Here is a 15,116-nt window from a genome sequence, read left to right as displayed (position 1 = left end):
AAAAGCCACGTGAAAGCTGCCCTCCCTATACCAGGAGGAAAGAAACATGTTTATCGGCAAAGATGGCGGGGAGTCAAGGGAGACCAAATTCTGTACAAACAGACCTTATTAAAATAACTCTTATCTTCCCTTGGTCTCTCCATCTACTTTAGTTACTTTTCCCCAATTACCTCTCTTCCTCTGTCTTAGTGTATAAGCACTTAGATTTTGCCACTTTGGGTCTTCATTTTCCTCTGGGGGCTCCCATGTTCATGTAAAATCTGTTTGCTTTTCCTTTGTTAATCTGTCATCTGTCATTTTAACTCTCATGCTGAGTTGGACACCCTGAGGGTAAACTTGTGTTTCCCCTACAAAGGGAAGCTATTGATGGCATTGTTATTTAATGGCATCAGAAAAAGTACAGACAATCTAAATAAACAGTGATAGGGAAATGGTTAATTATGGTTGATCCACTGGAAAGAATATTTTCAGCCAGTAAAAATTAACTATGAAGTGTGTTATAGAATAGTATATTGTAATTTTTAAATAAAACATGGAATATAGGGTGGCCAGTTAGCTCAGTTGGTTAGAGTGCAGTGCTCTTGACAACAAGGTTGCCCGTTCGATCCCTGCATGGGCCCTGTGAGCTGCGCCCTCCATAACTAGATTGAAACAACTACTTGATTTGGAGTTGATGGGTCCTGGAAAAACACACAAAATAAAAGTTTTTTAAAAAATGGAATATAAAGTTATATTTTGTGTATTCAGAGCTATGCATAAGAGACTTAACAAAGGAAACATATGAAATCAATGTATTAAAATGTCTCTAGGATATCAGACTTTGGGTATTAAATTTTTTAAAATTTCTTGTATTTATAATTTTTTTTACTGGTGAGGTACTGAACTCACATCACATTTATAACACAAGGGAAAACATGTTTTAGTTTTAAGGAGGGTAGGAAGTTAGGGAGTAAGATGCCCATAGTTAAGATCCACCTCTATTTTACCTTTTCCTACCACCCCCCAAAATTAAAGAAGAAAGTACTGCTTTGTTAGAGTAAAACAACACAGACATGCCACCTAGGGAGTTGATCTCTACCCAGACGGAGCTTTATAGGACGTACGCATTTAGATCATACCTTGTGAAATCTCCAACATTTGACCTTTTCAAAGCAGCAATTTCATCATTTCAACCTTATATTTTAGTGAGAGCTCCAGAATTTAGAGTCTGTCAGCTCTGCAGGTCCTGAAACTGGTTTTGATGGTATAATTAGAGATGGTCAGTTCTCTGGGAACTTTAATAATCAGTTCCCAAAGTGATAGATAATCCCGGATGTTGATGTGGGGATCCTCGGTGTGGAGAATCCCCACATCAACTGAGCGGGGATTCTCAGAATAATGCTGAGAACCTCTTTCCAATTTTCAGATACTTGGGAACTTACTATTATATTTTCTTCAATTATTCACAAGTGTTTATTGAACTCCTATTATAATACACCAGGCCCTGTGTTGGATACTAGAGAAAAAATTAATAGGAGGCAAATTTTAATCAGAGGTAAACTTTCTGGTGTTTGAACATCCCTGTCTCTATATGCAACATCTTACTCTGCCTAGAACTCTGCCCGAATATATGACAAATGTTCCCTGCATCTCCTCTTTTATCCAGCTCCATGCAAACCATCCACCTCTATTAACATATTCTTTGGGGCAAGGTTTGAGGGAATTGATTAAGTTTCAGCTTTCATATATATTATAAAAATCAGACTCTAGATTTCCCTCCCTGAGAAGATATTCCCATTGTCTTAATTGGACGTAAACATTACTCAAATTTCTTCAACCGTAGATTTACAAATATTGTATTGCGGGACATTCTCAAAGATCACTTCCAAAATCTTCGGCCATACTCAATGACAGCACTCATCATGTAGGTTGATATTAAACATATTCAACAACTAGTATACTAGTGTAAGTTAATATGTAAATCAATAATTCCAAAAATTATTCTCTTACATTATCTAAATAAGTCAAACTCTATTTTTGTAAAATTGCTTACCAAGTGATACATATGCTGGTTGTAGCAACCAGTAAGGTCACACAATATATACCAGCTGTTTCATAATGGGTTTTAGAGGGACAATGCTGGCAATTCACAGTTCTTCTCGTGAACTCCGTGTTTTTTTGTCTTCTGCCACTTGCAACAATCTGATTTACCACTCTACATCATAGATATTCAGTTCTTTCATCAGACTCCTGTTTTGCAGAAGAATCACAATTAGAAAAATGCTTCAAAGATATCGAAGCTATGATATCTTAAGCTGCCAATGGGAAGCTTCCTGTACGGTAAACTTATTTTATGAAAAAAACTTTTAATAATCTTACCTGTTAACCTGAAGAGTGTTTATAGGCATAATGGAGCAGAAAATTTGAAATCAGGTTTGCTATTTCTTAAAATCTATCGTGTGTGGTGGGGAGGGGAAATTGTTTCATTGTTTTGCATCTGTCAATCATCTATTTTCTCTAAAGGTTTGTTTTCAGATGTTCCAATGAGAGACACACAAAAAAATTAGAAACTGGAGTGTTTACTGTAGGTTTTAAGAAGAGATTAAAACTTGAGAAGAAAAATATGTGGCCAGAAAAAGCACTATTAATTAGAAGTCGATTGAGACTAATTTATGGTATGTTTACACTATCTTACAAAGAGGACAGTGAAGCGTTAAAATACTGAATTATGCTAGTAATGGGAGAGGAGGATGGGGAGGAAAAAGAGAGAAATGTGGGCATTGTGGGTGTGGGACTGACAATGGAAAATGATTTGGGTTGGGGCAGTCAGGGCTGCCAACAAAGAATTAGCAAAGATAACTTCTGAAGTGTCAGAACATCATTCGGAATTATTTCTCAGAGCTGAGGATTTCTTTTTTTTTTAACGAGATTTTCTTAGAAGATTTTCCTTTTCTCATTACCTTAGCCGGTAATTGGCTAGTCTATATTAAAAAAAGATTTAAGAAAGGACTTTTGAAATCCTAACCGTAGACACCAAACTTTAATGCTTGCAAGTTTTTTCACTCTTTTTCAGGACCTAAAGAGAGCCACCTTGTGTGTCAGTGAGGGTTCTATCAGAGAAGCAGAACACATACGCACACACACACACACACACACACACACACTTTTTTCCTTTAAGACTTTTTATGTATGTATATGTTGTTGACTGGACAAAATAATTCTCCAGGTAGTCCACCAAAAGAGCAGTTTATTTGGGAAAAGAAAAAGAAATGAGACCACCACAGCAGCGTGTGAATGCGCGTGCAAAATCAAGAGAGAGACTTCCCCAGATGGCCTCTCTCTCTCTCTCTCTATGTATATATATATGAATCCCTGCCACGGAAGTTACCACAAAGTTTAACCGGAAGTCAGAACTAGAGAATTAATAAGGGGCCCAGCTCCAACCCATAGTCCTCCCAGCTCTCTGGTTAATCATCTTAAAATGCCAGTTCACTTTTATCAGTATTCTATATATATACATATATATATATATATATATATATATACACACATATATGTATATAAAAACATATGTATATATATATGTGTGTGTGTGAGTGTGTGTGTGTGATGCCAAAATAAAGTATACAAGTGGACACTTTGGTCAACGTTGTTCAAGCAGTAGTTCGCCGTAATCAGAAGTGTCGGGACGCTGATGGTAACCACTCTGAGCATCTCTTGTAATTGCAGAAGTCAAACGTGACTTGTAATTCATCTTTTGTTATCGGTGTATATTATTACCATTTTAATAGTTTTTTCCTTCTTAAAATGTGTATACATTTTTTTGGCACCCTCTGTATATGGAAATTTATTTATATACTTATATATGTGAGATAATGGAGTAGTATATTTATATATGGAGATTTGTTTCAAGGACTTGGTTTATGTGACGATGGGTGCTGTAGAGTCTAACAGAAATTGGTGGGGCAGACTGGCAGACTGGCAAATTCTTGCTTAGGAGCTGAACCTGCTCTTTTGCTCTTAAGGCCTTTCAGTTGATTAGATGAGGCCCACCGACATTATCAAGGGCAGTCTTTACTTAAAGTCAACTGATTGTCAATGTTAACCACATTTACAAAGTGCCTTCATAGCAGTACCTAGATTAGTGTCTGACTGAATAACTGAGCACTGTGGCCTAGCCAAGTTGACACATAAAACTATCACACCAGAAGACCTCTCCAGGCTTGAAATTCCAATTATTATTACTTGAGGAAACTTTTTTCTTTTCAGACTTAGTTTTTCAAGGGAAAAAGAAATTACTTTAAAAAAAGTTTCATTGAAAAAAATTACGTTACAAAAGAGATTTTTCTCATTTTCTTCTAATTCCTTTGCAAATCTCAGTTAATTATAGCTTTGTCTCGGGGTATTCAGGCCACTACAGCTACTTTGAGACTAAGAAAGCTGAAAACCTGAAAAGAGGCTGTTGCTGCTTTAAGTGAAACCAGCGGCTCAGCCCGCAGGTGGAGTCACTTCCTGTCCTGTGATAAGGCTCACCTGGGCATACTCGTCAGTCATTACCAGGGGGCACTGGGGGCACCTTTAGATCAGCATGGTAAGTGGCCACGGTACTTGTATGTTGTTGACAGTGTTGCTTTGGTGCTGTAGCAAATTTTACAAATCGTATTTGGCCCTCTTCTCCACCAAGCAATTCTTAATAAATTATTAATATGAGAGAAGAAAATTTTAAAGAGCCATTTGTTTCTTTCAATGGCCACATTTGAAGCAGATTTGAATAAGCCTTTATCTATTCAGCTGTAGTTTTTGCTCCTTTGGGGTGGGGCGGTGGTGGGGGAAGCTTAGTTGATTTGCAGTTGTTCACTGCCTTTAATTGAAGTGCTGAAACATTTAGTTTTTCACTTGTTTGAGACTTGGTGTGCTGATTTTTTCTATAGCAATCAATTTCTTTGCTTTCAGTTATGCTCTTAGAGTTTCTGGGGACTTCAGACCCAGGTTACCATCGCTAAGCTGATCCATGCTGCGAGGTAAAATGCACTGACATCTTTGTCCTCTCTTGAGTTTAGTCCTTGGGGACGATAATGAATAGTTACTTAAATAATTCTGTTTGACCACCTTTTAAGATCTGCTTTCCTTTCAATCTCTTATGTGCCAATCACAGTAATATTTAATATCTTAGAATTTTTAATTCTTAAATGGAAGCAATCTTTCAAACCGCTTTTTCATCTTTGATCTTCTCACCCCACTAGACACTCTCTCTAACATTTTAAGGATGTTTAAATTGTTTTGCTCTGAAAATTTTGCCTTCCTACACGAGGGATCCTTGCAGCAATGGAAATATTCTTTGTCTTGACTGTATCAATTCAGTATTCTGGGCTTGACATTGACTGTAGTCTTGCAAGATATTTCCATTGAGGAAAATGGGTAAGGAGTACAGGAGATCTGTATTATTTTTTATAACCACTTATCAATATTGATATTCAGTAGGCATTTTACAATCTTTTATTATTTTATAGTTTGATCTTAATATTTTAACAGATCTTATGGAAAGGAGGAAAAGACTAAGAGAAGAAAAAGATGAAAATAGCCTTTTGTGCCCTGGGGCACAGTTATGTTATAAACTGCATTGCTTCTCAAGCCCCTAGGGGCAAGATTGGTCCTTGTTGGGCTACGTACTCCTACCGAGGATGGTATCACTCCTCTGTCTGGACCACTTGGGTAATGAATGTCGACGAGAATATATCCAGTCTAAGAGAAAACTTATAAGAGTTTATTTGAGCCAAACTGATGACAATTGCCAGGAAGCAAAATCTCAACGGATTGAGAAAATGCTCCGCAAAATGGCTGTGTGCAGCTTATTTTATATGTAGAATCAAAGGAGGAGGGATGCATGAAATCCATTGGTGGCAGATTAAGGGGGAGGGCGAAAGCAAAGAGGGGAAATCTCTGGGATTGGATAAAAGTAAATTGAAGAGACAGGTACTTCTTTTACATTGGAGGGTGCAGGATGGTAATAGTTCGCTTTTTATAGCACATAGAGATGGTAATCGGGACAGGAATAACAATAAGGGATTCTGTAGTTTCCTGCTCTGATCTGGAAAAAGGGATTACTGACATTCCAAGCATGTTATCTTAGGTGAAAAAGACAATTGACAGGCTCACTACTTAAGGTAAAGATTGACCTTTGTCAAGGAAGCTTCAGGCTAAAGATGTGACTTCCTGCCATGGCCCACCTTAGGAATTTTTATGTTCACGCAAATCCTACATGGTCATTTTTCGGTCTCCTGAGCTTGTCGGTTTAACATGTGGCCCCTTTTCCATCTACATGGGCCACATGAAGACCAGCAATTTTTTTTTTTTTTATGTTGGTGATTATTTTTATTGTGACTGTTGTGAGCACAGGCCACGGGCACTGTGAGAGAAATCTACATATAAGTGGTTTTCATGATGTAGAAACTATGAATTGCCCCCTTTTAAATTTTTACCCGAATCTAGGGATTTCAGTAGCTTTTGATCTGATGACAGTAGCTGATGTACTGAGATCATTTGAAGTCCAACAGGAGGAAAGATGGGTGTGTGAAAAGGCTGTTATGGTGGAATTCTTTTTTGAGTTTTATATGCCCCAGAGGTTGGAATATTGGTTGGTACAAAGTGAAATGTCATGAGAGACTGATGGCTGCACAGAGAGGAAACAAGAGGGAAGTACCCAGGAGGTGAACTTGAATTCCTCATAAAGCAAAGAGGGCTGTGTTATGCCTCGTGACTTGAGGAGACAAAGTACAAGGGTTTGATGCCCCAGCAGGAACAGAGTCCAAGCCAGATTACAGGGGTGTGACTGGCCAGGACTCCCTCCCTCCCTCTGACTAGAGGTCTTTTTGTAGTTGAATCTCAGACCCTGGGAAAGTGCAGTCCTGGACTCTGGGTGGGTTGCCTATCTGCGAATCTGGCAAACAGCTTTAAGGGCCCTTATGATGCAAAAAACAGGCATCTCATTGGATAAGACTCCCCTGCCTAGACTTGTTTTATGACGGTAGCAATCAAAACTCAACTCTCAGATGAAGAGATATTTGTGTTTCTTTACCAAATTACAAAAAAAACTGTTTGCCTTTAAAAAAAATATGAATGGTAATTTCGGATAGGAGAATGGAGGCCCATGAGGTAGAATGAAAACAGTAAAGTTTAAACAAGGAATCACTACCCAGATGTAACTAGTTATATTTTGATGCATTTTTAAAAGCTTTTTTCATGCTTATTTTTAAATGTATTTCACATCATACATTACATAATTTACATACTTTTTACTTAACATTTCATAATAAGCATTTCCCATGTCATATTTTTTTTTTTTATAAACATTTGAGGGTTATATAACATGCCATTGTACTGACGGACCTTCCTTTAAATGTCCAACAACATAGGTGAATGGTTAAGTAGATTGAGTTTTGGTTTTTACTCTTATAAATAATAATACTGGAATGCCATTGTGCCTAAGTCTTCACATTTTAGATTATTTCTTTTGTAATCATTTGTTTATGTCATTTGCCTATTTATCTAGTAGCTGGCTCAAGGTGGTTTTTTTTTTTTAATTGATGGATGTAAAAGGGCCTTATATACAGTTAGGTGTTAAATCTATTGCATGTTTTCTTGGTAAATTTTCTACTACTTTTAAACTTAGAACATCCTTCCTTATTTAGAGCCCATATGAAGAGTAAATGTAAAATCTCAAGATATGAAAAGGTAACATCTTTATCTGTAATGGGTTTAAATATGTGTCAAGGCTATACATTGATTTTGGTTTTATTTCTTTCCAATGACTGGCTAATTTTTTTCTGAGTGGGACAGCTTGATTTTGTACAGATATAATTATAGACAGTCTTAACTCATACTTAGCCTAGTATACAATGGGTGTTTAATTTATGTTGTTGAAAGAAACCTTTTAATGAGATTGGAGTCCTTGGTTCAATTGTTCCTAAAGCTTGCCTGTATCTTGGTTTTGGGGTTCCATGAGACACTTTCAATTAGCCTTACAATAAATTTCTCTTGTTGGCATAAGCGGGCGTGGTTTCTGTCAGTTGTAAGCAGAAGTGCTGAGTGACATGGCTCATGAGATCTAAAAAGGCCTGCTCAGTTCTAACTTACTATGGCTTATTTCAGAGGGAGTGCCTTTCCATTCACGTGGGCCAAGCTGGAGTCCAGATTGGGGATGCTTGCTGGGAACTCTATTGCCTGGAACATGGGATCCAGCCTGATGGTGCGGTTCTCGACAGTAAAAAGGATCGGTTGGAAAATGCTAAGATGGTGCCTATGGCTGCCTCTTTCAATACCTTTTTTTGTGAGTCCAGAGCTGGGAAGCATGTGCCCAGAGCATTCTTCATGGACCTGGAGCCAACTGTTATAGGTAACGTAAGTTTTATGTTCCAGTGTACTTGACCAGGTCCACAATCAAAACTAACAAATCAAGTGTCAGCGGGTGGGATTGTCAGGTGATATGAGTGTATCCGAACAGGATCATGTGGTGTCAGCCAGGAAGGTTCAAGTGATCTTTTAACAGCTCTGTCAGGGAACATTGTTGTCATCCTCCATTTATAGATGAGGAAACTGTCTTGGGAAGGTTATGGAACTTGCCTTGGATCATTGAGTTAGTGAGGGTACAACTGGCTTTGACCCCAAAGTTGCCTTCTCATAAAAGCCATTCTCTTTTAATAGAAAAGCAGTGTAGAAAAGCAGAGTAGAGAAGAAAATGTAAAGAGTTATAGCAGTACTACTAGATGTATTAAGTTGAGTCATATAAAATTGCTACTGGATGACCATTTTTTACTTGAAAAATGTCAACTTCATATGATGCAATGTCACCATAATAGAAATTTCTGTGAGGTATAGAGGTATCACCGAGGCAGGATGAGTACCTGGGGAGTCATGAAAAGTCTCCTCAGGCAACATTTGCAAATTCACAGAGGCACAAAGGACCATGCAAGTTTAGCAGGAGTTCACTGTGGCTGGAACTTCAGGTATGAGTAGGACAGTGATGGGTGAGGAGGCTAGAAGGATAGTCAGGGCTGAGTTGTGGACCTACGTCGGGGGAAGTAAGGAAGTGTGCTCAGAGAAAGGATTTTGCAAATTTACGATTTGTGGGGGTGGGGAGGGACAGTTTTAAGTGATGGTGTTTCAAGTAGAGTGGAGCTGAATGACATTGGGGGTAAGAAAACGAAGGCACCATCAAATCATCATTTAAAAACCCATGGAAGTCTCTGAGGATGCTGGTTCAAGATGCTGGGCCAGGTAATAAAGTCTCTGAGCAACGTGCAAAAGTGCCAGGAAGTTGCAGTGGATGGTTTGGGCAGTGCTGATCTCCAAGAAAGTGGATTTCACTGAAAGATTTGTGGAACTAATTACCCTTAAGAACTCAACTGGACATTACCATGAAGAAGCAGACTTCCATAAATTCCCTCCTTATACTGAACTCAGCTTTAGAGCTTCTGGTGAGAAGCAAAGAGTCCACCCAAAGTCATAGCCCACTTATGTCTTGTTTATAAATCTATCTTTTTAAAATCCCACCTTTGGTAGTCGTGTATATGTGTGTGTGTGTGTTACGTGTGTTAGTCAAAAGTCATTTAAAGTCAATTTTAGTACATTTAAACATTTGAGGGTGTACAAAATTGTGGTTTAGAAATTCATATGCAGGAGAGCAAGGTAAATTGAGAGCCATCTTGCTCTTAGAAAATTAGTGCTTTTCCTCTTCGGCAGTGAGTTTCTAGGACCAACTGTAGATAACTATAGTGCCCAGGCCAATGACATACAGTGAGCTAAAGCTGCATAAATGCATGGCGGGAAGTCAGTTTCATCATTATTACTTATAATTCTTGTTTTATGGGGCATGCATCGTGACCTCATGTAATCCTCATAATAACTCAGTGGGGTGGATCTGGTGATTATCCTTATTTGGGGAGTGAAATAACTGGGGCTTAGAGACATAAGTACCTGCTCTATAGCTAAGTGAGAAAGGCAAGATACGAACGCAGGTAATTGATTCTTAAACACGTGCCGTTAACTATGCAACATCCTGCTGTAGCCAGGGTGACATTCTGATATTCCATGAACAGGCATTGAAACCAGGCAAGGGTGACCTTGGCTATATTGAATGCTCCCAACATCTTCCCATCGATTTTTCTGCTTTGTGCATCTATGTTAACTGCATTTGAGTCACGTGTGCATTTGAGCGTGCCACCCCTTCTTCGTTAAAGCCTCTTTTAAAGCATCCTGCTAATAATTTAGATTGGTATGCTTTTCCATCACACAGTTGCCAATTGGTGGCTAGAAATACTTGTCTTAAAATGCCACAGGGTGTGTGGTGGGTTGATAGTGTCTCCCAAAAATCTACATCCACCCACAACCCCAGAATATGACTTAGTTTGGAAATAGGGTCTTCGCAGATGGACTTAGTTAAGGGAGGTCACACTGGATTAGGGTGGGCCTGAGTCCAAGTATCTGTGTCTTTACAAGAAGAGCAGACACACACGGAAAGGGACCTGCATGAGAAGGGAGTGATGCCGCTGCTAGCCTGTAACTCCAGGAATTGTCATCAGTCCCCAGGAATTTGGAGAGAGGTCCAGAACAATTTCTCCCTCAGATGAGGACACAACCCTGCTTATACCTTGATTTTGGACCACGGGCCTCCCCAAATGTGAGAGAGTAAATTTCTCATTTTAAGCCGCCAGGTTTGTTGTAATTTGTTGCAGCAGCCCTAAGAAACTAATAAAGAGTGTATGATGGAAAGACACACTTCCAATTTATAGGGACCAGTTATACCTTTTCCTAGACTAAGGAAGGCCACGTCAGCAGTTTAAATCCACTGCTTTACAACATTGGAGGGACAGAAGGGAGTCGCAGTCCAGGGCTGTGCGAGAACTCGCAGAGGGCTAGCAGTGGACAGAGTGGAGTGGCTGACCTGCTTTTCTCTCTGCAGATGGGATTCGAACAGGCAAGTACCGCTCACTCTTCCACCCAGAGCAACTCGTTAGCGGGAAGGAAGATGCTGCAAACAGTTACGCCCGAGGCCATTACTCTGTGGGGTCGGAGATTATCGACCTTGTGCTGGAGAGGATTCGAAAGCTGGCAAGTGGCTCCCATCTCCTCAGCGGGGGTTGGCGGGGCACATGGCTGAGTGCCTGGGATCCAGCAGGACGCCTCCCAAGCATCACCAGCATTTCTGCCACCCACATCATCGCATCGCCACCCAACCTGTCTCCTTGGAGACTATTGCGATGCTCACGGCTGGGAAGTGTCCCAATGTGGGCTTTGATTACACCTTGTTACCGAGGAAGGATGGCAGAAGCCTTCACACTTTCTGTACAGCCCCATCTGCTCTTTTTTTTTTTCTTGTTAGCTTTATGAGGAAACGTTTTATTTTATTCCCTTCCCCCCTGCTTTCCTGAGATATAATTGACATAATATTGTGTAAATTTAAGGTGGACAATGTCATGATTTTGTACACATGTATACTGTGAAAGGATTACCACAATAGTGTTAGTTAACACATCCATCCCCTCAAATAATGACATTTTTATTTCTTTTGTGGTGACAACATTGAATATCTACTCTTTTAGCAACTTTCAAATATACAATACAATATTGTTAACTAGAGTCACCCTGCTATACATTCGAGCCCCAGAACTTGAATTTACCTTCTCACTGAAAGTTTGGACCCTTTAACCAAAATCTCTCCATTTCTCCCACCCCCCAGTGCTTGGCAACCACAATTCTAGTCTCCGTTTCTACAGGGTTGGATTCCATACACGAGTGAGATGATCCAGTATTTGTCTTTTTCTGTCTGACTTATTTTATTTAACGTAATGCCCACAAGGTCGATTCCTTGTCGCAAATGGCAGGATTTCCTTTTTCTTCTTCTTCTTCTTCTCCTCCTTCTCCTTCTCTTTCTTCTTCTTCCTCTTCCTCTTCTTCTTCTTCTTCTCTTTCTCCTCCTCTTTTTCCTCCTCCTCCTCCTCCTTCTTATGACTAGTCTCCATCTACTCTTGCTTCTTCTAACTCATGGTTTATCTTGTTATCAGAGACTTCCAAAGCACTCTAAAACTTGTCATTTTCCAATAGTCACCACTATTTGTAAAGTTAACAGGAGACACATTCTACCTGGAGATTAGTTACTCTACTGACAGTTAATTCTTAAAGGACCTGAGTCTGGAGAACCCTTTTTCGTGTAAATATTTTGGTGTTTGGCATAATGATGCGGTAATACAATGCCCATTACCCTGGCCCAGTAGACTGGGCATAGAAGGGACAGGCACTTCATCTCCATGGTGGTGGGGGACTAGATGGCTTCAGTGTTTTCTAGTCATTTTCTTTGTTATTGATAAAGACCTTGCATCAGATCACATACGGATAAACTCAGGGAGGGAAATCCAGCTAAAGATGGCTGAATATTTATGCTTTGCTTATAGTAAACCTCCGAAATGCCTTCCACCCCAGAAGTAACCACTCAAGTACATTTCTAAGTAGATACGTTTGTAGTGTAGTTGATTGTGGTAAACCAGGGCTTCCTGAACGTGCTGCGTCCCACCCTTGCCACTGCCTCTGAGCTTATTTGGCTGAGTTCCCACATCTCATTTCCTTTCCCAGGCAGAACCGTGCAATGGACTTCAGGGATTTTTGATTTTCCGGAGCTTTGGAGGAGGCACTGGATCAGGGTTCACATCTCTCTTAATGGAGCAGCTCTCGATACACTATGGTCGGAAGACTAAACTGGAGTTCTGTGTCTACCCAGCCCCCAGGATCTCCACTGCCGTGGTAGAGCCCTACAACTCAGTCCTCACCACCCATGCCACCCTGGAGCACTCGGACTGTACCTTCATGGTGGACAACGAGGCCCTCTATGACATCTGCCATCATCAACTTGGCATTGAACGGCCCTCTTACACGAGCATTAATGGGCTGGTAGGTCAGGCTGTGTCTTCCATTACTGCCTCCCTTCGGTTTGAAGGGCCCTTGAATGTGGACCTAATTGAATTCCAGACCAACCTAGTACCTTATCCGAGAATACATTTCCCCATGACAGCCTTTGCCCCCATCGTTTCTGCTGACAAAGCCTACCACAAGACGTTCTCTGTGTCAGACATCACCACTGCTTGCTTTGAGTTTTCCAACCAGCTGGTCAAGTGTGACCCTAGACTGGGGCAGTACATGGCCTGCTGCCTACTCTACAGGGGGGATGTGGTCCCTAAGGATGTGAACGCAGCGATTGCAGCCATGAAGTCAAGGCACTCTATTCAGTTTGTAGATTGGTGTCCAACTGGTTTTAAGGTGGGCATCAACAACCACCCGCCCACGATGATGCCAGGGGGGCACCTGGCCAAGGTCCAGCGGGCTGTCTGCATGCTCAGTAACACCACGGCAGTTGTGGAGGCCTGGGCCCGCCTGGACCACAAGTTTGACCTCATGTATGCCAAGAAGGCTTTTCTACACTGGTACATCAGAGAAGGCATGGAAGAAGGGGAGTTCTTAGAGGCCAGGGAGGATCTGGCAGCTCTGGAGAGGGATTATGAGGAAGTGGGCCAAAGTCTCAGATATGATGGTAAAAATGAATATTAAGTTGAAGTGTCGTGCTTTTCAATCATATAGTTAGTGATTAGAAGAAGAATAAAACCAAATCAAGCAAGACCCAAAGTCCTACACTAAATTAAATGGGCCAATGTTAACAGTGAAAACATCTTCCCTTGTCTGTTAATGTAATTCAGGACTGCGACCTGTGAATCTTCTAAGGTTTGGAGTCCTTTGAATTTCTGGGTCACATTTTTTTTTTTTTTTTTTGTCAGAATGGAAACCTGGCTTATTCTTTACTTTTTTGACCAAGAGACTATGAAAACCTAAAGTTAATGCTTTCCCTTTCTTGTGTCTGAGGTAGAAAACAGCACAATATTGATTATTAATGTTATTTCCCCCATGTCTATATATTTTGTACATTGATTAAATAATGAACATTTTCAGTATGATTCTTTTCCTTCTTCCAAATGTGGGACTTACACTCTCAGTTTGCTTTTTATACAAACAAACAACAAGGATATTCTTCCGATTCTTTCACAAATCGGAATCTCTGTGTCCTGCAGGTCAGAAGGTAAAAGTGATCTCTTTCAGTTTCCCTTTCTTGAGGAGGTGTTCTCAAAGTGTGGCCCGCAGAACCCTGCCTTAGAACCATCCTCAGAGGGTTAGAAAAAAATGCAGACTCTTGAACTTCACTACGGACTTGCTAGATGAGAAGCCCTGAGGATTGGAGGGGGTGTGACCCAAGGATTTGAAGTTTAAAAAACATTTAATAGAATTAATTTTTGGTATTAAACAACCCCCTTTCAAATGAGTTATAATTCATTATAATATGGACAAAATAGCTATAAGTTCATTTAAAACCATTAGCTAGATTTTTTAAATCCATGATTTAGCCAGTTTACTCTGGCTAATATTTGGAATTAAGGTGAACAAGACAGTGCAAAGGTGTCACTTGGGCTGGCATTGCTCTTGAGCTGAAGGTAGATAGTTTTCAGGGGCCTCATTCATCTGTGGTGTTTACCTTTCCACCTTACTCCTCCAGTTATTCTCTCTCGGCCTTGACATACTCAGTGCTTTTGGTCCAGTAGGCCCTACAGCCTTGGCTGGACATGTAAAACTGTCTTACTGTGAGATTTATCAGACTTCACTGCCACACCTTCTTTACATGTGCCATGTGCCATCTGGGCCCCACAATTGCTACTTCATCTTGAACAGGTTCCTGGTAGGCGCTTTTATGTGCTAACGTCATTGTCCTGAGGTGCGGCCTTCAAGAGCTCCATTTCAACAGTGTACCGTTGTGCCTGTTTTCAACTCAAACCATTGTCATCATGGAGGCCAATGACCACAGTTTGGTGGAAATGATATTTAGATACTCTTCAATGCCTGTGAGGGAATGGTTTTCCAGCCCACACAGCTACCAGTGAGTTTTTGCTCAGTCCTCAGTCTCTAAGTATTTGGCTGGATCTCCTTTGGGCTTGTTGAACAAGGTTATCTCTGAGGCCCTTTCCAGTTCCAAGGTTTTGTGAATCTAAGAATTGATTAAATTGTGATGATGTTTGCCTCTACATGCCATACATAAATATTAGATTTAC

General features: G+C 40.3%; 1 protein-coding gene across 2 annotated transcripts; it reads left to right on the top strand.

Annotated features, from left to right (window-relative positions):
* Window positions 1-4,501: 4,501 nt before the first annotated feature.
* TUBAL3 (tubulin alpha like 3) lies at window positions 4,502-13,942 on the top strand. Of its 2 annotated transcripts, XM_033100496.1 has the most exons (5): window positions 4,505-4,570; window positions 4,933-5,000; window positions 8,128-8,371; window positions 10,937-11,085; window positions 12,604-13,942. In XM_033100496.1, exons 3-5 carry the CDS (start codon window positions 8,269-8,271, stop codon window positions 13,570-13,572), a joined length of 1,221 nt encoding a protein of 406 aa, XP_032956387.1. In that variant the 5' UTR covers window positions 4,505-4,570; window positions 4,933-5,000; window positions 8,128-8,268; the 3' UTR covers window positions 13,573-13,942. The 2 variants fall into 2 exon arrangements, with proteins under 2 accessions (XP_032956386.1, XP_032956387.1); XM_033100495.1 differs by lacking the exon at window positions 4,933-5,000 and having other exon boundaries at window positions 4,502-4,570.
* Window positions 13,943-15,116: the final 1,174 nt, after the last annotated feature.

This window comes from Rhinolophus ferrumequinum, assembly GCF_004115265.2.
Source record: "Rhinolophus ferrumequinum isolate MPI-CBG mRhiFer1 chromosome 5 unlocalized genomic scaffold, mRhiFer1_v1.p scaffold_110_arrow_ctg1, whole genome shotgun sequence".
In the NCBI taxonomy this organism is placed as follows: domain Eukaryota; kingdom Metazoa; phylum Chordata; class Mammalia; order Chiroptera; family Rhinolophidae; genus Rhinolophus; species Rhinolophus ferrumequinum.
Note: the sequence above shows the minus strand (reverse complement) of the source record. Positions and strands in the feature narration are given on the sequence as shown.

Coding starts and splice junctions, on each gene's coding strand:
- TUBAL3 (XM_033100495.1), top strand. Junction 8,372..10,936: donor CCTGGAGCCAACTGTTATAG/GTAACGTAAGTT, acceptor TTCTCTCTGCAG/ATGGGATTCGAACAGGCAAG. Junction 11,086..12,603: donor TGGAGAGGATTCGAAAGCTG/GCAAGTGGCTCC, acceptor TTCCTTTCCCAG/GCAGAACCGTGCAATGGACT.